Source organism: Dromaius novaehollandiae, chromosome 6 (assembly GCF_036370855.1).
Source record: "Dromaius novaehollandiae isolate bDroNov1 chromosome 6, bDroNov1.hap1, whole genome shotgun sequence".
NCBI classification, from domain to species: Eukaryota; Metazoa; Chordata; class Aves; order Casuariiformes; family Dromaiidae; genus Dromaius; species Dromaius novaehollandiae.
The window spans coordinates 44,569,665-44,591,386 of record NC_088103.1 but is presented as its reverse complement, the minus strand read 5'-3'; the positions used below and the strand labels follow the sequence as shown (position 1 = coordinate 44,591,386).

The 21,722-nt window shown below is 41.1% G+C and overlaps 1 protein-coding gene across 1 annotated transcript in view; it reads right to left on the bottom strand.

The window, feature by feature from the left end:
* DMBT1 (deleted in malignant brain tumors 1) overlaps nucleotides 1–21,722 on the bottom strand; it is a 97,277-nt gene that overhangs the window by 48,983 nt on the left and 26,572 nt on the right. The window contains exons 8-12 of the mRNA XM_064514465.1: nucleotides 6,221–6,319; nucleotides 5,507–5,584; nucleotides 5,069–5,146; nucleotides 4,395–4,484; nucleotides 3,292–3,402 (exon numbers count right to left, since the gene is read on the bottom strand). Of these exons, the coding sequence (XP_064370535.1) occupies nucleotides 3,292–3,402; nucleotides 4,395–4,484; nucleotides 5,069–5,146; nucleotides 5,507–5,584; nucleotides 6,221–6,319 (456 nt within the window). The remainder of the gene's footprint in view (nucleotides 1–3,291; nucleotides 3,403–4,394; nucleotides 4,485–5,068; nucleotides 5,147–5,506; nucleotides 5,585–6,220; nucleotides 6,320–21,722) is intronic.

The following is a 21,722-nucleotide window of genomic DNA, read 5'->3' as shown; positions in this document are numbered from 1 at the left end:
CACTGCAAGAGCCGCATCCATACATCATAGTTACTTGCCCAGAGATACTGCCAAATCCTTTCTTCAGGCCAATTACCACTGCAATGAATACTGGAGCCCACAATATAGGCGACTATAGCAAAGAACCCGTCCCTAAATTTGAGTGCTGTTTTAGGATAGATATAAAGGCTTAGCCTACATTTCTATGAATTGATAATACACGCCATTGCCAACATATGCAAAATATAGTCTTTTTCCACAATGTGCTGACCTCTGTGGAAAATAATCCTCACTCACACAGATAGCTGTGCCCTCCACCCCAAGTGTGTGCAATGGAGGGGAGGATTTCTACTTTTTTTTTTTTTAACCATCATTGTCATCTGTAGTGCAGTGCTGTCTAAGGATGACCACAAATACCCAGAGCCCACCTCTTCCTGCAGTACCTTACAGCCCAAGAGGTATGTTTGTTTCTTGTTTAAATAATGGCTGATCAGCTTCTTCTCCCTTCCTTGCTTACACTCTGGCATAGCAGATGGCTAGCACAGCATCATCTCCCCAGAATAGTAGCACGGATACTTCTACAGATCAGGCTTGTTTCTGAGGGCTGGGTACTTACGGAATATTCCACACATTTATCTCACTTTCAGAAGAAAAAGCCTTTAGAGATCTGAAGGCGCAAATTAGTTTTATGGGTCTGGAGTGTATTTTTTCTTTCAGAGAAAGAAACCATGGACACTGATGACAACATAATTCAGTTATTCCGAGTTTGTTGCTGCCATTAAACTGCATCAAGGACACATGCCTGTGTTACTCCTTGGTAGGTGTGTGATTACAATATTTTCATTTTGGGACATTTTGCTGTCACCCGTCAGCCATCTGAAGCCAGCTAATGCACACCCATTCAGAAGGAGGGCAATGTTTCCTAGTGGTCTCGTTCCCTTTAATTCCTTTTTGCTGATCATGATCAAAGCTCTTTCCATCTGAGCACAATGCTTACCATTTGGTTCTGCGAAAGTTGGCTCTAAAGCAATGTCAGCAGCAGTGTGTTTGGCTCATTTCCCAAGATCAAGGTCTAAACTACTACAAGACTACCAAATATGACTTCAGAGAGAAAATAACACGGAGAAAAGATTACTAATTAACCTGTTGATCTAGGCGTTGAGTAGTCACCAGAGATGGTGAAAGGTGTTAAATAAAAAGAAGTTCAGTAACAGGACTTCAGCTGTCTAAATTCAGGTGGGCATAGTGAGAAAGAAGCAGAGCAAAAATTCTGTAGATGGATCCACATCTTCACTTAAACTAACACAGGAATAAATTTGTCGTGATTCAACTGATATTAAAAATGGCTATATTCAGAGGGAGACATCTTCTCTGTTATACTTACTAAAAGTATTTCAACAATCTGAAATATGAACATAAATCTGAAAATGTTTTAGACATTTTTTCAGAAAATAAAGGACTGATATAATAGCAGTCCCAACAATCTTTAATGTTTTCTTCTGGGGATGCAGTTGAAAGGCAGCATTCTATGTTCAGCAAGTGAATAAAAGAAAACAATATATATTTTGTGGGTCTTCAAAGTTGGGGCTTTGTGTTAAGTGCAGAATATTATTGAAGAAGTTATAGAGCACTTGTTTTTCCTGAGCCTTTAACCCAAAGAGTGGTTTACCTTTAGTTTGGGCAAGTCAAAGTAATGAAATTATTTGTGACAGGTATAAAAAAGCCTTTTTTTTCTTTAATCATTGAACAGCATCCCTGTCACACACAGTATGCATATATAAGATAAAACTAAGCATTTGCATAAATACTTTGATGAGTAGATGTAGCAAAAGCACTTATTAATAGTTATAAACATGTAATTGCCTATTAATGAGGATATCTTTAGGAAACTATATATATACTATGTATTAGGTTCCTTAAGTCTGCCTATTAAACTGGTTATGCATTTAAGAAGAATTCATGTTCAACTTCTGAAAGCCAAGAAAATAAGAATAATCTTGAGGGATCAGATTCATTTCTCATTTTCACTGGCGTGTGCTAAAAAGTGTGAACTCCTTTTCATTTGGTTGGAATTGATCCCAGTCTGAACAAGCAAGGAAGGCAGCAAGATCTGGTCAAAGCTCTGTAAAATATTCTTTTTTCTTTTAAGGTAGGAAAGTTTTCATTAAAAAATAAGGCAATAAAAAGGTAGAAAAACAGTGACTTAAGGTTTCCCTTCACAATGCTGAAGATTTATCAGTTAGTTTCTAGGTCAATTAACACTGGTAGAAATTAGGGTGGCTAGGTTCTACACCTTGAATATGAATTTATTGTTCAAAATAAGGTCAATGGATGGAGCAGTAAAAAAATTTAAGTGCATTTGTGCTACATTTTCTAATGCTGCTGCCACTGGTGTTGAATCACAGCTCTGAACTTATAGCAGCATAGATAAGGCTATAGAAGAAAAGAAATTTTAGAAAAGAAATTTTCCGTTGCCTTGGTAATTTTTCATCATCTTATGCAGCATCTTGGATTAACAGATGGTATGGGTGTTAACTAGCCAGCCACGGTTACCATGCCATAATGAGCTCCTCAGCCTTTACCACTGAAACTTTGGAACAGTACAGATAGAGTGACAGAAGGATACACAAGATTTGCATGCTCTCTGGAGGGCAGGATGAGAATTCAAAATTACTTTCATAAACTGAATAAATGTCAAAAATCAGCAAGTTGAAATTCAATAAAGACAGCTGCAATGCACTGTGCTTGGGAAGGAGAGAACCAATTCACAAATGCAAAATCATCCTTGTAGCTGGCACAGAAGGACCGTGCAAAAACTGGAAGTCAGTAATGTTGGTGCTATGGTGAGCCAGTACAATCTCAGTCTTGCTCTCACAGAGGTATACATGGGAGCTAATTATTCTTGGCACAAATGAGACCTCAGGTGCTCAGTCAGTGATGGCACATTTAAGAAGACAGAGAGAATGGGGAAAGCTTGGATGAATGAATCAAGAAATAAAATAGGCTTGAGGATCATGAGCTCTGAGGAGCAGTTTGAAGAGCTGAAATTAGTTTATGTGGAAATTGTCTTCCACTATCCTGAAGAGGACTCTGAAGAGGATAGCAATCAGTTCCTCCGCTCCCTGGAGTCCGCGCCCACCTGTTTCAGCTGCTGCTGCTTCTTGTATTGCAAGAAAGAGTGGACAACTGTTTCTGTTCACTACTTCACCCCTCGCGGGTGAAGCGGGACAAGCGGGTTGGTGGTGATGCGGGGGAGAGACTTTTGCTCCTAAGCGATTCAAGACATACAGCGTGTATCTGACCGTTCCCTACCTTCACTCAGCACAGGGAGTAACTCTGGAGTCGGTGCTGGTGCACTGCTCTCTGTGGCAGGGGCAGATGTGATCAAGTAATCCATTTCTGTGGTAAAATAATCTGCAACAGCTGTGAGGAAAAAAGCAATAGGAACAATGAACAATAAATGACCAAGTGTGAATAAGAACCAGAATTAAAGAGTTGGTTAAAATGATTAGATTTGTCGTTTAGGTGGAACAGTGAGAAAATACAAGTTTTGTTTCAGAGAATAAATGTGGAATCACTTGTAAATTTATCTCAGTCTCTATCACCACATAATAGTATGAAATACCATGATAAATAAATATTTGGATTTTTAAGCATGTTAGCTGCTTGAGAATATTGAACCGAAGCAGTGTTTTTTACCCTTCTTTACTTTAATCATGTTTCTCAGATAGTATTTTGCCATGACCATTCTTACTTTGAGCAGCTGTGGAAGGGATTTCTGGAACTGATGTACCACCATCTCCTGCAAGTGCGGTGGGGGAAACCGGTGACCCTGCGGTGTTTCCAGAGGCTGTGAGAAGATGGAAGAAATAAGGAAATGGGACAGAGAGAAAGTGAGCAAGTGAGCAACTGAACTCAGGTCTTGATGAATTTAACCGGCTTCAGGCTTTGTGGAAAAGTGAGCCAGTGTGTTAGCAGCCATCCACATCCACGGACATAGCTCAGAAATGGATCTTCATGCCAATGCTTTGCCTTACAAGTGTCAGACAATTTTCAGGCTTCCCTCACTGAGAGTGAGAAGAGCAAAATAGTGTGAAAAGCAAAAATAGAAATGAGTGTTGTAACTTGGCAGTAACATTCAACTTCACTTGAACCAAGCTTTGTGCATAGCATTTTCAGCTCCTGGTTGGAGCAGTGGCAGTAGCATTACTGATAGCCTGCCCATGTTGCCAGAAAGCCAGTAGGTTGCTCTCAAGCAAATGAAACTCATAGACGGGCATTAGATGCACTAAGAGATGGTGATTTTGCAGCATTTCTCTGCATGTCCACCAGTCTCCCCTTCTAACCATAACTTATATCCACATACTAATCCAGCATTTTTTGGATATGTTGAAGACTGTGCAATCATCCTTTACCTTTCTGAGGTGTAGTCAGGATTTCTCGTGTCCTGCCTTCCTCTCTGGTGGAGGTGGAAGCAAAGGAGGAATCTGTGGAATCAGAGGTTGCTGTCAAAAGAACAAGAAAATGAATGGTTGGAAGTAGCAATTGAAAACAGAAACATGATTTGAGGAGTTAGTGACTTGCTTTAGATCTCTGGCCTGATTAAAAAATATATATATTTCTTACCCGTCTGCTAAATAACTGGAGAGGCAGAGGTCCAAGAAAGGGGGATCGAGGGAGACAAGTGCAAATGTGCACATCGCCATTATCTACCTGGCTGTGCTCCTTAATGGTGCTAGATTTTTTTTTATGAATCTTGGATACACAAAATCACAATGATCTGGACACTTTTGGTTAACCAGGATAAATGTATAGTACCTCTGCCTACAAGCCCAGACATACCAATCATTAAATGCATATATTCCTGGTCCTGACAGTATGTCCTGAGATATGTCCTGGCAGTCTGATATTTCAAAAGTGAAGATGTTGGGTTGAAGAGGGAGTTGTTCTTTCCCATAATGTTTACTTTGTAGTTACTTCCCATGAATATTTTACAGATTCACACGGTCACATGCACTTAATCGAGCTGGAAAACCAACATTAACAAAATATTTTTAATAGAGAGCACTTGCTAAATGGCTGTTCTTACTTTCGTAAACTGTAGTTGGGCTTTCGGAAACGAAAGTGACATTTTCTTCTGTGACGGCAGTGGGCACAAAAGATGTATCTGAGGCCAAGAGAAAGTTGAGGAGATAAAGAGAAGAGAGAGAGAGAGGCAGCAATTATGAGTGAACATGAAAACTGAAGTCTTGACAAAAGTAAGTAGATTTGGGCTTTGTGGGAAAGTGAGTCAATGCACTAGCCCTTAATTTTTACTGAAAAAAGACTATCAATCACTTTCATTTAATATTTAATAACAAAGACAGTAGATACCTGTGTACCTGTGTTATTTCCAACTGCATCCTTTTACTACTAGAGGTGCAGTAGTCATTTGGAAAGACGCGGAGTGGCCATTGGTAGGGGAAACAAAGCATGAGATTTTTTCTTGTGTTTTGGAAGTGAGTTTTACCATACAAGTGTGCCTTACCTTCCCTGGGGGTCGTGGAGGTCCCTGGAGCAGACAGCATCTCCTGTCCCTGGCTGGAGCTGGGCACAGAGGAAGAATCTGTGGAGGTGGTCAGAGGGTGAGAGAATATGTTACTAAACAGTCACCAACATGTAATGGAAAAGATGTTTGAGGGATTTATGAAATCAGTTATCTTTCACAGTTAGTGGAAAGCGAAATCAGTTCCCTGGACCCATTTTTTTTCAGCTTTTGGCTCAGAACAGCATCTTCTAGTCAACAACTATTTACCATTATAATTATAAGTGAACTTGGGGGATTGGTGTCACTGGTGTCACCATCCAAACCAGGTATAACACACCTAACTTCTATTGTATTTTCACTCTAACTTAAGAACCAGGGAAAATTAAGCCAGAAAAGGAATGGATGTTGAAGAAACTATCCAGTTAAGAAAGCATCAGATGAACCAATTGTATAGATTTCATCATATACACATGCAGTCTTGGTAACAGTATATATAGGTAGATTTAATCAAATACCTATTCTCCATCCAACCACATTTTTAAATGAAAGTGAAGATGGTGTTGGACTGGCTCTTTTTTCCAAGCTAGTTTCATGCAGAGTTAGTTCATTAAATATTTTTATTGAATGCTCAGTGCACTTGCCTGCTCTAAACAAATTGCACGTATTACTCAAAATTTTCTGCACATGACATTTACAGTTTGGGGTTTTGCTCACCTTTGTATGCAGAAGTCAGCAGTTCTATGGTAGCTGTCATAGCTTTCTCGGTGGTAAATGTTGATGCAGAAATTGAACTTGTGGGCTCTTCTGAGGATGCTGGAAGGTACAGGAAATAAATTATTAGAGAACTGTAAGAATGGTCATGAGAACTGAGACACAGTTGAAATAATTTAAATGTCAGGTTTTGTGCAACAGTGGGTTAATACACCAGCCCCTAATTTCTGGTAGTGTGAGACCTCTGTCTTGAAGTAAATTATTAATGGCAGTGCTAGATGAACTTTGGAGGTATTTGCTGGTGATATTATCAATGCAGGAATAGACGTGCAGAACAGGTAGCAAAAGTGTAATGAGCTTTGATGTTCACTAACCGTTTACCCGACCTAAGTTCACAAATCAACATAAATTGGCTTGTTTAATACTTCCCCATCCAGAAAAGTGTGGAGGGGATAACGAGGCCTGGTGAATCTGAGTGGGAAAGTAAGCATAATATCGACCTGCTTTGCTTTTGGCGCTATTCCATGTGCCTACAGAGGAGTTGGCTAAGACATCGTGCAGATGTCTCATGAGGGATGTTCTAAATCATCATTAGAATAATCAGGTTTAGCAAAACTCTACAGAATAGCTATTATAAACTGCATTACTATAAACATTCAGAATTATGATTTAAGAAATGGACGTGGTGTTGCATCCCACAGTTAGGATGTGGAAGAATGAATAGCGTAATTTCTCGGCACTATATGATGTACTTAGTACTTTTAGAACAACATAAACTAACAGATATGAAGAAAATTAAAAGTTCTACATGAAGAGTGCTATGTCCACAGGTCCCAAACTGTTCAGCATCATGCCTCTTACTTTGCTTTGGTCCTTGTGATACGTTAATCTCTGTTTATTTGCCAGTAAATTTCATGGAAAAGATACCTGTTTGCATATCCAGCCCTAAGCCCAAGTGACAGTATAGCTATGAACACATTTTCCTTTCAGATTCTTAGAGCATGACATTTTGAAAATGAAGATGAATCTGACATAACTCAGTGACTCTTTCTTTGAAGATCATTCTCATTTAGCATTGACTATTTAAAAATTTGTCTGAATGCCAATTCTTTCTTCTAACAAAATTATATAAATACTTCTTACATTTTCATAGATGATGCTTATAATTTTAGATTGCCATTTACTGTCATATACTGTAGTCAGTTATCTTAAAATAGATGTTTCCCCCAAACTGAGGTTTTGGCTAGAAAATAATACTTTAGATTTTGAAGAAAGGTAGAGTAATATCCTGTCTTGTACTGATCTGGGTCAAAATTGTTTCCCCCCATTACTAACACTTGAAGTGAAATTGGGGGATTTTGGTGCAGAACAAAGGACATAACTGCATGAAGTGGAAGTGAGGTTTGTGCTTTGGCATTTAGGTTCCCCACCATCTAATGTCAGGGAGCAGCACAGACCGGGAGATTTTATGCTTTCCATTCTAAGTAGACCAAGATGTAAAGTAACAGAGACTGAGCTAATGTCTTTAGGAGGGGACTGACAGAGCTTCAGTTTTTCACTCTGTCTCTCTCAGTTTTATTTACCTTCAGTATTTTCAGTAGCAACGAGTGTGGTAGATATTTCTTCACTGTTTGCTGGGGTGGAGGCTGAGGTCCAAACTGGCAGAGACATGAGGAAAAGTTGTTAAAACTGAAAGGCAACAGGTCAGAGCTACTAAAATATGTTTGCTGATTCCAGTTTTGAGTAAAAATGATTTAGAAAAGCAGTCTTTCACTTCTGGGTTACATGTGAGTGAAAACAGCATTTTAGTGCCCACTCCTTTGTGATTGTGCATTATGAAGAATATTAGTCATTAATTCAACACTCTTTAAATTTTGGGAAACATGAGTAATGTCTGTACTTTAAGGTTTCTGGTGGTGCTATCATTATTTCAGGAACACAGTGGTGAAAAAAACAGGAGTCAATCACTTACACCTGGACTGTTAAGACCATCTTATGGTTTCCCTAATTATTAGTAGGTGAATATCAAATATAGGTTCTATGAGTGATCAAAACATCAGAAATAATGCTACAATGGATGAATAACTACTAATGAGGAAAAATTAGGAAGATGCATCTTTCTAGAATACCATCTGCCAGAGCAGAAATGGCATTATTTCTGAGTTAAAAATTAGTCTCTGAGCATTTGGGGAGACTGTGAAGTGCTAATGAAACGATCTCTCAAAAGTCATGACTTACTTGATGGTGCAGTTGTGGAGTGTGCCGCATCTGTGAATGTGGAAAAAGACAAACATTGACTTTTATTCTGCAGTTATTAATAACCTCTAACCAGCTGTTGACTAGAGTAGTCCTGGATTACATTCTTCTCACCCTTTTCATACTCAGTGCTCGCTACTACCAGTCCTGGTATTTTGTACTGGACATCCTTTTTCTCTTTCAGCACTAGGTCCAGTCTGAGCACTAGGGGCCTCTGCATGCACACAGTTCAGCTCTAGTCCAAGATTTGCAAGTTCCACACTGATTTTCTCATATCTATGATCAATAGGAAAATCTGAAGAGATTTTTCAGAGGGCAGAGATTTTTTTTTACCTGAACAGACGACACTGACATCTTCATTGTGTTCACAGTTGTGTTCATGCCAGGGGTGGTGCTGGCAGTCCCACAGGTGAGATTCATTTCCTGTACACTGCACATCGTCTAGGAGGATGTTTCCTTCACCAGGGCCAAAGTAAGACCACCCCAGGACAGAAACAGCTTGACCACAATCCAGTTGTCTGCATACAACATTGGCATTGTTCATATCAAAGGAATCATCACAGACTGTCCCCCATTCTCCTCTGTAGTAAACTTCAACCCTTCCAGCACATCTGTCCCCTCCATGTACCAGTCGCAATTGTGGCTGATCTCCTGAAACCAAAGATTGGCAGGTAAAGATGTGACTTGTGTGTTGCCAGGATATATAAAATCCTAACAGCTAAGGCTGCATCCCTGTTGCCGTACAGGTTTTCTGTGACCCCCAGTTGCTGCCAGCCTTGGGACTCGTCTCTGTGCTGCAGCGTGTGCGGCAGTACCAGGCAGAGAGCCTCTGATTGCCTCTGCCTGCGGAGCTCAGTAACTGGAAGTAAGAAAGCCAGATGAGTGTGGTAACTCAGCTTGTAAGCAGCGCCTTGTTCACATGGCTCTACTGCTTGCCCGACCTGATCTATCACATTAGCGTATCGTCGGCTGCACTGGTGAGATAACCAGTTCATCCAGAGCTTTTCCCATGTACCTCTGACAAAGGGCCGGGTATGTTCACACTTGGGTGCATGTCTTACCCTCTTACCTGGGTGTTGAAACTTGCTTTTTATCCATTCTGAAAATTTCTTCCATACTGAGTTTAGATCCAATGTGCCTCCACCTTCCCTGTCTCCTGTTGACTGCCACTGCACACCACTTACTGTGGCAGATAAGAAAGTATGTTAGCACTGATGTAACACATTACAATTCTAGGTATGCTTTGTGGTTTTGCTGTGAGATAATACACTGTACAGGTTGATACAGGGTTTTTTATGGTGTGTATTGATATGTGACATGTTCTCAAAGCCATCCCACAGTTCCTCCCTGTGCCTGGAGGAACAGGCTTATTCTCTTATAATTCAATGGAAGAAGATTGTAGAGGAACCCATTTCATGGCAGCACCAAGAACAAAGAGTTATGACCCAAGAAAGCCTCATGTACATCCTTCATCTCTGGTGAAGACGTGGGCCTCTGTGACCTGACCTCAGACAATTTCTGCTGTGACAAGCTTACTTACCTTTGCCAGGTGTTATTACTACAGTAGCAGAGGCAGCCAAGGACTGTTAGTCTGTCCAGACTGCTGACAGCCCAGCATATTAACTTAACCCCCATCTTCGCAAATGCTTGCTCGGGTCTGCGTGGGGAGCCCAGCCTTTGGCTGGCTCTGCACTGAGGACGTGTTATTTGTATAGCACCATCTATGTTTACCAAGTCACTTAGAGACAGCCCGCACCCTATACACTGCTTAAGGTATTCCAAAATGTGAGATTAAACCAAACCCTGACATTGCTTTAATTCTGCCTATATCTGCAGGGCAGCTCGTCCATTTACAGTCTATGTATTTCCTGCTAGTTCTGCCAAGTTTAGGGAATCACAGATAAACCACTGTGTCCTCACAGGGGATCCTTTGCTTCCTCATTTACAGTGAAACCACTGAGAATATGCAGTGACCTTCCTGCAGTTATTCCCACAAAAATCAGAAAAGCTCTAATACTTCCCATCCTGAGGAAAAGAACCCCAAACCTCTATTTCCATCGCTTCTCCGGGTACCATTGTGAGCATACAGAAATATGAACCAGGCACTGCAGGGCATGGCATATGCTTTTTTAAAACCACTGCGAGAATGTCACAGATACCAGAGGATGAAACAGACTTCTGAAACAGGATACAAACACATGGCCTGATTGGGGTGGTTTTGATAGTCTGCAACTTTCATCAAATAAATACCTTTGAAAATCTGGCCTTACAAAGAATCAATGAAAAGAAATAGAATTTAGGCTGCTAGGAGTGAAAGCAATGTTTTCAAAAGGCAGCTTTTAAAAATATTATCCTTGCTTTTTCAGAAATATCGTTTTCAAGAGCTGTGCCTAAGTCAATCACTAAAATAAGAGGAAATCATTTTGTTGGCTCTGGATCTGGCCTGCAGTTGACTTCAGAAGTTGAAATCATCATGAATTTGGGATCTACAATATTTTCTTTATTGTAATCAACATTTGGTTGTCGGGCACTCACTTCCAGTGAGTGGAATAATAAAATATTGAGTGGAATAATAAAAACTTCCAGTTTTTATTACTGTGAATAAATCAGTGATACTAAAGTCTTGGGTTTGCAAGACAGGATCCTAAGTGATTTTCCCAATCAAAATTAATCCAACCTACATCAAGTCAAATCAAAGACAAAAGTGAACCTATTGAATAAGAACAAAGATTATAAGCTTGCTGTAGTGCTGGGATTTGACCACCTTCTTGAAATGCAGTTTAGTTCTCTTTGATTCTAAACTTACTTCTGGGTTGCCTTTGCTCATTTTATAAATAATTCAATATAGCCAGCCCTTTAATCTAAATTCTATGAATCTGTCTCTTCTTGTAAGGGGATTGGCAAGCCTTTATTAGTAATACCTGTGCTGATTATTAGAGATCAAACTAGCTCATTCAAACCAGCAAGATTATAGGGAAGGTTTGGGGTTATTTTTGTCTGAAGTTTGAATATAGCTCTGCAGCGATCTCAAATCTCTGCAGAGACTTGAGTTTGTAACGTACATTTCTGTCAGGCTGTTCTTTGTTTCTTTTTCCCCCCTCTCTTTTTTCTTTACATGTACAGTATAGAAGAAATGCAATTCCAGACTAGAATATTAGAAGAAGAATATCTGGAAAACAGCTCCCCCCTGTAGAAGAGCAAAAAAGAAAACACCATTCTTCAGCATCTCCAGTTGAAAAATGTAACCTGTATATTTGATCCAAATCTTTACTTCAGAAGACAAATTAAACTGATCATTTCATTGTACAAAGCTGATCAGCAATATTTGAAGATACTCTTTGCTACCAGTTCCCAGCAAGCCACTCTGTATAATTCTGTCTGTAACATTTCCCTGCAAGCATGAAAAATTATCAGATTTTAACACTGTACCTGGTTCACATAGAAGAGTAGTACTTAACAGAAGCGTCCAAGTGAGACTCACTTGAAGGTCCATTTTCCACGGGGTTGGTTCTGCGAAACAAATGCTGTTTCAGAATTTATATTAGATGAGTTCTGGTGTGTGTTGTGCAATTTGATCTTTCTTGCTGAACTTCCAGATCAATGCCAAGAAAGTGATTTACTGCGTATTTTTATTTCACAGTGTACATCCATACATCCGGATACGTAGATCCAGATCATACCACTGTTCCGGACTGGTTACTGAGGTCTTCCCAAACACCCCACAGACACCTTTGTAGCCAGTGATGTGGTTGTTCCAGGAAGCAGTGATTTACTTTTGGAGATTAGGCTGTTTGGTAAGGATTCTCATACCATCAGTCAAGTCTGTTCCCAGATTACCATCACGCTAAAACAGATGATATTATTGCAATAACTGTATCAAAAGAAGATCAGCATCCTAAAAATTTCAAGAATGTCTCAGCCAAGCTCTCTATGTCCACTGAAGAGTATTTCTGTAGAAAGCAGTTTCTAAGCTTTTTTAGATTTCTCTGACTCATGTTTAACCTGGGATTAGATCCCTCCAACATGCTCCTGCTCTACACTTAATTCTTTCTCACTTTCAGCCTCTAGAGCAATGAAATAGCTATAAGAGAGATCATAAGAAATAATGGCAAAGGCATGGAAGGAAGAACTGCTTTGGGGGATAAATAAACAGAAAAACTGCTGAACTACAGCAACCACAGAAATGGGGGCAGGATAGGGCTGGGTGGTGCTGAATTAAGCTAAAATTGGGCCCCTGACATCTGTATATAAGGACAGACTGGCAGGACCAGCAATGTGGGTAAGGTCAGTATAGACTAAAGTCATGGGGCCCTGTTCAGGGATCTACACTGATTTGCTGTTATCCCCAAGAAAATTCTGAGCACGGGTGGAGTGCTGTAGGGAAAATCCAAATGCTCCTTATGAGCCTGAGGTTGCTCAAAGGAAATAGTCACCTTCTTTACTTTACAGTCACCATAAGCCTGAGGCAAGATGGAGACTTCACCGGCCATTTATCCCCCATTCTCCCTCTCCCAGTTTCACAGCTGGCATGTTTCTGATCAAAATAGTCTGAGATTTTCCCCTTGTCTTCAAAAGACAAGCACATACGCTACCTGGCAACCCTAAGTGGCACATCTCCCATAAAGTAAGATTTCACAGAGCGTAAGGAGTGCAGAGCTTCAGGGTGTTAGGACCTGTGAGACATGTACTTTCGGACTTGTGAGATATTACAGAAAAGAATTGAGGCACAAAGTAGTTTTTAGGTGAAAGGGAGAAACTGGAACAGATTTCTATTCTAGAAGTTCAGGCTATTGTGGGATGAGAGGCAGGAAATATTGTGTTGTCAGTACAAATACAAATTAGTAAAGGACTAGGAGAAACCACAAAAATCACCATGAAGAAGAAATATACAACACACCATGCTGGAGACTATCCTCTGCCACCTGTTTTCATGGTATTTCTTCAGATTACATGGCTTGCATCGAAACAGGGAATCCCACCTAGAAAAGCCATGTCTATACACCTGGAAAAGAGCTGTCTCTAATGAAGCCATGAATCCAGAAGGATTCTTCCATCCACATGGTTTTCTCCCTGGCATGAGGTTGCCTCCGTTATTATTGATTTAAAAATGGATGTCAATTCCTTCTTTCCATAAATGCTTTTCATATTTTCTCGGCACACTCTGATATATGATATCTATCTAGATTTCCATATTCTTACCTTCCCAATACCTTCTTGAGCAAAACCATCATGCCAAATATTTAAACTATTAATTCTCTGTGCGTGGATTATTTGAATTCAATGTCATTTTCTGAAGTGACTAAATAGCTTTATGATATATCATTATTGATATTTCTATCCAAATAGCTCTAAGTTAGGCCTGAACAGTACAGTATGTGTCAGATTTCTTTCCTGTCAGTAATTAAGCTATTTTATACAAATATTTTTATTTTTGAGTGAAGAAGAAATTTCAGAACCAGTCCAAAACTCCAAATGAAATATCATGAAGGTTGTATTGTCAAAACATAGAGAAATAAATTCTTTCTATCTTGCAATTTGACCCAAATCTCAGAGATCCGATTTAAAGATTTGGATCTGAACATAGTGATGTGCAAAACACAGAAGCTGATATCTATGTGCCACTTCAGTGCATCCCACAGCCCTTTTATAATCAACAAATGTTAAATTGCATCTTTGGCTGACACTGAACTTTCAATAATATTCTGTCTAGGAAGCGTAGAGCACATGAATTAGGCCTGTAGATATAGCTGATACTTCAGTCTGGTGATTCAGGCCAAGCAATGTGCTTAGCAGCAGAAGCACCTGTCTCAGAAATCCCCTGCAGCTGTAGCATGGTCATGGAAAAGGGGGTGGAATTCACACTGTCGCGTTGCAGGACTCTCACGTATTTTTAAACTAAGCAATGGCATTTCAGAACACCTCTATCGGGAGCCCAGACGTCAGAATAGGAAGATACAGGGAGCATAGGCCCCTAACTAACTAACACATATCTATCCTATGTTAGATACAGGGCTGAATGCAAATAATCTCGAATATAAATAAGGTCAGGGTTTGCTTTTCCAGCATTCCTTAGTCTCTCTTACAAGAAACATCCCAAAGAAGCCATTAGTCTCAACAGACGTACAGAGGGCTGAAGACTCCACTACCCAGCTCTTCCCTCGTGAGGCTGGAGCTCACTGTAGGCTCCGTGACTGTTACAGCAAGGGCAGAAGATCTGTACAGCTAATCCTTGATGATAGGTGACAAAGAATAACCAGGCTCTACAGCAAACAGTGCAACTCCTGTCACAGACATCAAAGGCACCATTAAAAAGGAGATGGTAAGTCATCAGTCCAAAGCTAAGCAAGTATATTATTCCTGCGTAAAAGGAAATGACAGAGATGACAGAAGTTCTGACCTTTGTGGTCTTGGAATAGCGATGTTCTTGTTTCCTAGAACATCTCCTTAGAGAAATCTGTCAAAATTTGCTCACAGAAAACCAACAGCATTTGTCTGGGCTGAAATAGCCTTGTACTATAGATTGGGCTGAAATAGCCTTGTACTATAGATTGGGTGTGAGGTTTTCCTCACAGAGTGCTGCAGTTTGTCTGCACTGCCCTGATAAAACTACCCCTCCCCAGCAAGGTTTTTCCAACAATTTCAAACTACGTGTGAATTCCAGTGTGTATTTCATATTGTGAAATCCAGCATTTGAATATTGGGGGAATAGAATACATATAGTATGAGCTACATGTGTGCATACATGCACAGATGCATATACATTCATATATGGGACACATAGGATATGTTGTGCTAAAGTGCAATTTCTCTGTGAAGTCAAGCTGTTCTGCAGCTCTGATGGGGCACCTTCCCCACTAGCAACATTTTCAAACAAAGGTAAGGCAGAGCTCACCAAATACATCTAAATACCTAATTTTCATGAAAAGCAATAGTGTTATAATCTCCTTAAGGATCTGGATTTAACAGTTTAAGTGGCTAAAAGCAGCCAGAAAATGCAGAGCTGTCCTGGAGGCTACTACCACTGGAGGGCAGCCAGGCACTGTCCTTGAGGGGTGACAACATAGTACTTTTGCAGGGTCCATAAAGATGCCTCCATTTTAGGTAAATACCTTAAAAAGTGAGCAAAGATCAAATAAACATATATGCGTAACAGACAAACAAACAGCAGGACAGCCATTTCCATTCCTCACCTGTCTCCTGCTAAGGTTCAAGATACTTTTCTGCTCAACAATGACAAATGGAGCTCATGAGAAACTGTGGCCCATGTGAGGCATCCACCTTTTTCAGCTTCCCTTCCAGCTCTTCATTTGTTATCACTTAACAAGGATGTAATCCATGACACCTGATAAATCTCATGACTGATTTTGTAAAGAATTTTATTAAAATGTCTTTCAAGGAATGAACTATAAACTATGCACTAACTGCATTTCTTCCGTACATGTATTTCTTCTACAAACACTTCTTTGTACTTCTTCTTTGAAAACAGAACAAAATGCCAGTGTTTGAACCTACAAAATGGTGCACTTTTGTTTCGTGCTACAGTTATGTATTTGTTGCTATTTCTTGATGCAAACCTCAGTCTTTCTCAAAAATGTCAATTCTCAACCTTAGAAAAACACAGGTCCGATTCTTGCTTTGGTCATATTAGTAACTTTGAGTTCACTCAACTATTGTAGATTATGCACAACCTAACAACAGTGAAACCAGCCAACTTCACAAAAAGGCAAATTCTAATACTACCACAATATTGTCATGTACTAGGCCTCGATTTGAGTCAGCCTGGGGACTTAATGAGTGTCTAAGCATATGACCCACTGTTGCTTCTAGCTATATTTGAGCAAGAAAATAGATTACAGCTAATTGTGCAGAGTTTGGTTCCTGTTTCACTGCATATTGCTCTGAGGAGAGACGTAATGAAAGATTCCCACTGCCTGTAAATATACTTACTACTCTTTTGAGAGCATTTCCTATGTAACAGATCTTGGTTTTATGCTGACCTCTGTCAAATCCCATTCTCAGCAATGTGGTAGTAGCCACGTCTGCTGCTCTGCCGTCGCAGAGGTGTTCGCAGTGCAATACAGGAACACCCGAGGCAGCTTTCACCCAGCCAGGCGAGGTTCTGGTGGCGGAGCAGCGTACCGAACCCTGAATCCCTGCGCAAGCTAGCTCACCCGGCCTTTCAGAGCTGCCTGGGGGAGTCAGCAGAAACATTGCTCTCGGGTCATGAAATACCTACCATTGGTAAGGAATTGCTTAGCTACTTAAGAAAAAAGACCTTTTTGAAGCTTAAAGTAAAGTGATTTAGTTAAATATAACAACTGGAGGTGTCATTGATTAGAAGATTTGGTTTATATGGAGATTCCGGCTCACTCCACTCCTACTCCCAGTTTCCGCTTCTGCTCCCACGCCGCGCTGGCCCAAGGCACACGGGTATGTGCAGGAGGGACCAGATTGCCTCCTCCACGTGTGCAGGAGGGAGCCGCCGTGCACCAGCTGCCTGCACGCGCTGCAGCATCAGGATGGCAGTCGAGGGGCGGTGAGGAGGAGGAGAAGGAGGAGGAGGAAGAAGAGGAGGAGGAAGAGGAGGAGGAGGAGGTGCACTCTGCCAGGGCACACTGCATGCCGGGGTCCCAGTCTGCCAGCATTCTCGGTGTGCAGCAAGGCCCTTTCTCCCGTCCTTGGAGAGGTGGCATGGTCACAAACTGGGGAGCAGTGAAAGGAGGCCCTGGGGACTAGTAAGGATGAGTCAATCAATTTTCACTGTGCTTACAGTAGAAGCAGGGGCATGCAAGAGGCTTCCTAAGCCACCATTTGTAATATCAACAGCCATCAACTGCACAAATCTTTTCGTATCTGTTTTCAGCTGCATGTTAAACCAAAAATGGTTTTTGCACCCTTAATCTCATTGAAAAGCTGTTCCACAGTCTCACTGTGCTGAGAATAAAGGATCTACTTTTAGCTTCCAGCCTAAACTTACTCATGTTATGTGTGCCTATCCACTCTTGAACTAACATTGCCCTTTACCTAAAATAGCATTTCTCACTCCTCTGTGTTTACGATTTTTATGCACTTCTGAACATTTCTGAGAACATTCTTGAAGGCTCTGGGAACATTTCTGGGAATCCTGGCTGCTCTGAGGGGATTTATAGGCTTATAAAAACAAAGAAGGAATAGATGCAATAGGAAAACTGGGCAAGCAGGGGAGCCAAAGACTGTCTTTTTTCCACTTTTCCCAGCCTCAATCCCTGTCCCCACTTCCCTCAGGAGTAATAGAAGTTACCTGATACCAACAGTGCCTACCACTGTGTACGTGTGAGCTTAGCAAGGGGCTGGGTGGCTTCACTGTGTGTGTGACAAAGGATGATGACGAGGTGTTGTACAACTTTGTCATATGCTTTGCATTTCTAAATGCAATAATCTATTGAGATTTGGAGACCCTGGCCATATGCTCTGTCTGGTTGCCAGCTCCTATTAAGGCCCATAATGCCATATTTTCACTGCTGCTGTTACCCATGCTAGCTGCATGCAACTACCACATGGTAGCATGTGGTACCCTCATATTCATCACTTAGCTGTCCAGACTTATTCTCACTTATAATTAGAATATATATTCTTTCAATTCTTTCTTTTTTTCAGTTCTTTCTCTCTGCCAGCCGTTCTACCAATTTCAGTCCCATGAGTTCTGAAGTGAAAGATATTCTTGTGCACTTAAAAACAAACCAAAACAAAGCTACACAATAATGTGATCTTCAAACAGGTTCCCCACATTTATGGTCAATTTACTGGTAAAACAGAGTGGAAACCTTACATATTAAGTCACCTTCTGTGGACAAAACTGAATATTGAGTATCGAGTACTGCTCCCTATTCCCAGAGGTGTATTGCTTTGGTATAAGGCTGTCATCACCTAGCCTCTGACAGCCCAATCCCACCCCTGTGGGGGAAAATCCTTGTCAGAGATGATGGCTGTGCCAATGTAAATGATGTCAGTGGACTTGGCTCTGCACACAGTACAACAGGTCACTTCATCCTGTTACCCGGCTAACTTAATTGACGAAGACTTTAGGTCAACACAGGTTGCTTATGTTGGCATGTGCTATATTCTTGCAGATTATCCTGCTTTAACATTTACACGGACAATAGTGTTCTCTTAATAAAGAGGTTTTTCTCAGCTTCCAGCAAATCCCTTTGATCTCCGCAGGGGTCATACAAGGTATCATCGGTTCCAGTGATTGCCTCCAGTGCCCTTTAAGCTTTTGTGATTAAGAAAACAGAAGTGGCCTAGTGCAGTATGCCCATTGGGAGTGCGAGAGTGAGGTGTGGCTCACACTGCCTTTAAACTTCCTTTATTTAGAGTTTGATAGTGAGTAAAATCAATGCAATAAGATATATGGATTAGTGACTGAAGCACGCAGCCCAACCAAATGCTGACTTTATCAAAGTTTGGTTCAATCTAGTGATAAGGTCCAGCTATGAAAGCTGGATTTGTATTTAGAGCTTTATCTCCTGAGGGTTTGGGGAGACCTGAAGATGAGTGATTTCTGAGGATTTTGATTCAGAGTCTCTCTGAGTATGAATAATGAATACATTACTGATTTAAAAGGCACACAGAGACAACACAAAAGACAGCACATAAATGGCCAAACCCCAAGCCAAATAACTTCCAAATGAAAACCATCAAAGCTCAAATCACTGAAGAAGAGATATGAGTAGCATGCGCCAATGTTTCCACAGACTTAATTCGTTTACCCCTTCTGATACTCCTTCTCAGGAATAGTCTATAGAATTTGGTAAAGGAAAAAAACAGATGAGGGCAACTCACAAATACTTCTCTGGAGAAAATACCAGGCGGCAGTCTAACCCAAGGATTTTTTGTGTAATACTGGAGACAAAATAACCCCTACTAACTGATTACTCTAGTGACCCACCCAATAGTTCTTTTAAAGATGCTAAGAAGTGGTTGTAAACAGCCCTTCCCTTTACACAAATGACCAGACAGGAGCAGAACAGAGGACACCAACAACTTCCATGGGGCTGCTTGGCCACCTCGCGTTGTCCCCTGCCAAGGAGCACAGGCCCAAGCCGGGGCCGTACCCCGCGCTTCGCAGGGCCGCAGCCCCCCGCCAGCACTGCCTGGGCATCAGCCAGGCCCCAGCAGCCATCGCGGACCGTCCCCCACGCTCTGGGGTCATAGACCTCCACACAGCCCCCATGCGTGGCCCTGCCCTTGGTCAGCCTCCGTGGCAGAGAGAAAACAGGGCTGGCGCCTTGGTTTTCCTTGGGAAATTCTGGCAGCATTGCCCTGGGGCTTGGCTTGTAACATCGCTGTCATTGCATGTGGAAGATACAGATAAAAAGCTGCATCAAATTTCAAAATATATTTCTTGGAAATGATAAATAGTACTGTCTTTGTTTCATTAGTTATTAATGAAAAATGATGACATGAATAATTAACAACATAAGGAAGACAAAATTTCATTATGATATCTGATTACCATGAAGGAAGATAACAGGATTAAACTGGGAAACAATGTGCTCTAACATGTGCTAATGACTGCCAGAGGAAGGAGTTATAAATGTATGCCGCGCCAGAGAGAGATTCCTCTGTTGTGAGTTAAGTGCTATGGAGAAAGCAGCTGGGGAAAACCAAGGATTTGTCTGCTTCTGTAAGAGGAAAAATGGGGAGCAAATGGAGCAGGACTACTGGGTCGAAGCAGGAATACCTTTTCACTCTCCGGCTTCAGAAAGTGCATTTTTGTCAGTGGGATAAATGTGATGGTACTGACACCCAGGGTGCCTGTGGCAGCAGACCCTACGGAAAGAAAAGACAAATAATGACCCACACCCCACAGTGGCAGCTGCAGTTGGAGAACAAAGTCAGTCAAATCTCACTTTGGCTTTATGCAGTATTGTAAAGGCAATTAGTAGAGAAAATGAGCAGTAAGAATCAATTAGGCTACCTACATCTCTTCATTAGTAAAGCTTTCTTCCCTGCATGAGTCCTCGTTAGCTTGGGTATAAGAGGGAAAAAGTGCATGTAAAAGAGATGTGCAGATCTTTTTTGTCTGCACACTGACTTTTTCACAGCATAGGCTTGCACATGTAAGGCTATGCAAACATACATACAAAGGTACAGGATTCATTTTTCAAGGCTGTTGTAATAACTAGTAATAAGCAGCACCTATCCTCTAAGTGATCTGGAAGGAACTTTTCCTTCCTATAATATTTTCCTATTGATATTTTAGTCACAAATCATATATAAATCATTGCAGCTCTTCAGCTAAAATAAAGAAAGCAGAAAGAACCTGGCAGGCAAAACTAGAATCTTCTGTTTTGGACATAATTGCATGTATTTTTATTTACAAGTAATATGGGCCAAGAGATAAAGGGTTGAATTTCTTGTAACAGCAACACATGTAACTATTGTGTCTAGGCCCATTTTATCCCTTACAGTAGCAAAAACCTTGCAAAATTAACCGGGAAATACAAAGGCTCCCAAAGGGAAATTCATGATAACACACTTTCATTTTTTGTGGGGCTACTGTAGTGGGTGCCTGGGAAACTCAAGTCACTAAACTGCTGTACAGCTGCTGTACAGTGCTTGCACACCTGATCGTGCAGTTGTTCCTCTGGGCACACATCTGAGGCATGCACAAAGAATCCAGAGTCCAGGTGGCTCCTGACCGCAGCAACTCAGGCAAGAGCCACAGAGGAGCAATTTGCATCTGATGTGCTTTCAGACTGATACTTCTACCACAATTCAAGTGCAGTACATAGCATAAATGACATGCAGCTGAAGATAACTGCACAGACAACACTGGCATCTTCATGGCGTGCCTCAGTCTCTGTGAAAACACTGCTGGAGACTCTGTTCATGCTCTTCACATTGGACATCATCCAAGAGAATATTCCCAGAGCCTTTCCCAAAACAGGCATTCCCCCGTGCTGAAGTGGCAGACCAACACCCATGCTGGCTGCACACAACTTGTGTCTTGTTTCTGCCCCAGGAGTCATCGCAGGCTGTTCCCCAGTCTCCTTGGTGATAGACTTTGACATGGCCCTCACGGTAATTCCTGCCATTCACCAGTCTCAGTGACATTTCTGTGAAAAGGATATCTGACTTAATAGGGACACTGTGGGCAGCTAATGCAGTCAGAGTCTTTGTACAGAAAAAAGAGGGGTGAGCAGTAAACAATGTCATGCAATGGAAAATCTTTATTACTCATTTATAATATCTTATAATCACATCA